At 75.0% G+C, this 605-nt stretch overlaps 1 protein-coding gene across 1 annotated transcript; it reads left to right on the forward strand.

The window, feature by feature from the left end:
* Positions 1-44: 44 nt before the first annotated feature.
* Positions 45-559, forward strand: MRPS18B (mitochondrial ribosomal protein S18B; the record flags this gene model as incomplete). The annotated part of the gene is made up of 2 exons (XM_035313945.1): positions 45-201; positions 280-559. Coding segments are annotated over 2 exons (399 nt in total), but the record flags the coding sequence as incomplete, so codon positions are not given.
* Positions 560-605: the final 46 nt, after the last annotated feature.

Consider the following 605-nt stretch of genomic DNA (forward strand, 5'->3'; position numbering starts at 1 on the left):
GGGGGGTTGGGGGGTTGGGGGGTTGGGGGTGCGTGGGCTTGCAGGGGGGTGCGGGGGGGGTTGTGGGTGGATGCGGGGGGGGTTGTGGGGGTGCCCCCCGACGGCTTCGGGCGCCCGTTCTCCCTCCGTTTCCCTCCCCAGGCGTCTGCATGAAGCAGCACAAGCTCCTGCTCAAGGCCATCACGCGAGCCCAGGACCACGGTGAGGCCTCGGCACCCCCCGGGGGGGGGGGGGGGCAGCACCCGAGGGTGCCCCCTTCACCCCTCGAACCCCTCGCAGGCCTGCTGTGGAGGCGCGTTCCCTTCGTGCCGGTGCCTCGGGACGATTTCACCGCCCGGCCCCCGGCCGTGGGGAAGACGCCGCCGGCCCCGCAGCTGGCGGCCGGCCGGGCCTGGTACCCGTGGTACGACTGGAACCAGCCCCCCCCGGCCGCCGTCGCCCGCCTCAGGCGCCTCTACAAAGAGCACCTCCGGCAAGAGGAGGGCGGCCCGGCCCCGGGAGGAGCCCCCGGGGCTCAGTGAGGGGTTGGAAGGGGGGGAATAAAGCGGCTGGCGCCCCGCCGAGTGCGCTCCTTTGTGGGGAGGAGCGACGGGAAGCCGGGGGGG

The sequence above is a fragment of the Oxyura jamaicensis genome, unplaced genomic scaffold, assembly GCF_011077185.1.
Source record: "Oxyura jamaicensis isolate SHBP4307 breed ruddy duck unplaced genomic scaffold, BPBGC_Ojam_1.0 oxyUn_random_OJ69887, whole genome shotgun sequence".
In the NCBI taxonomy this organism is placed as follows: domain Eukaryota; kingdom Metazoa; phylum Chordata; class Aves; order Anseriformes; family Anatidae; genus Oxyura; species Oxyura jamaicensis.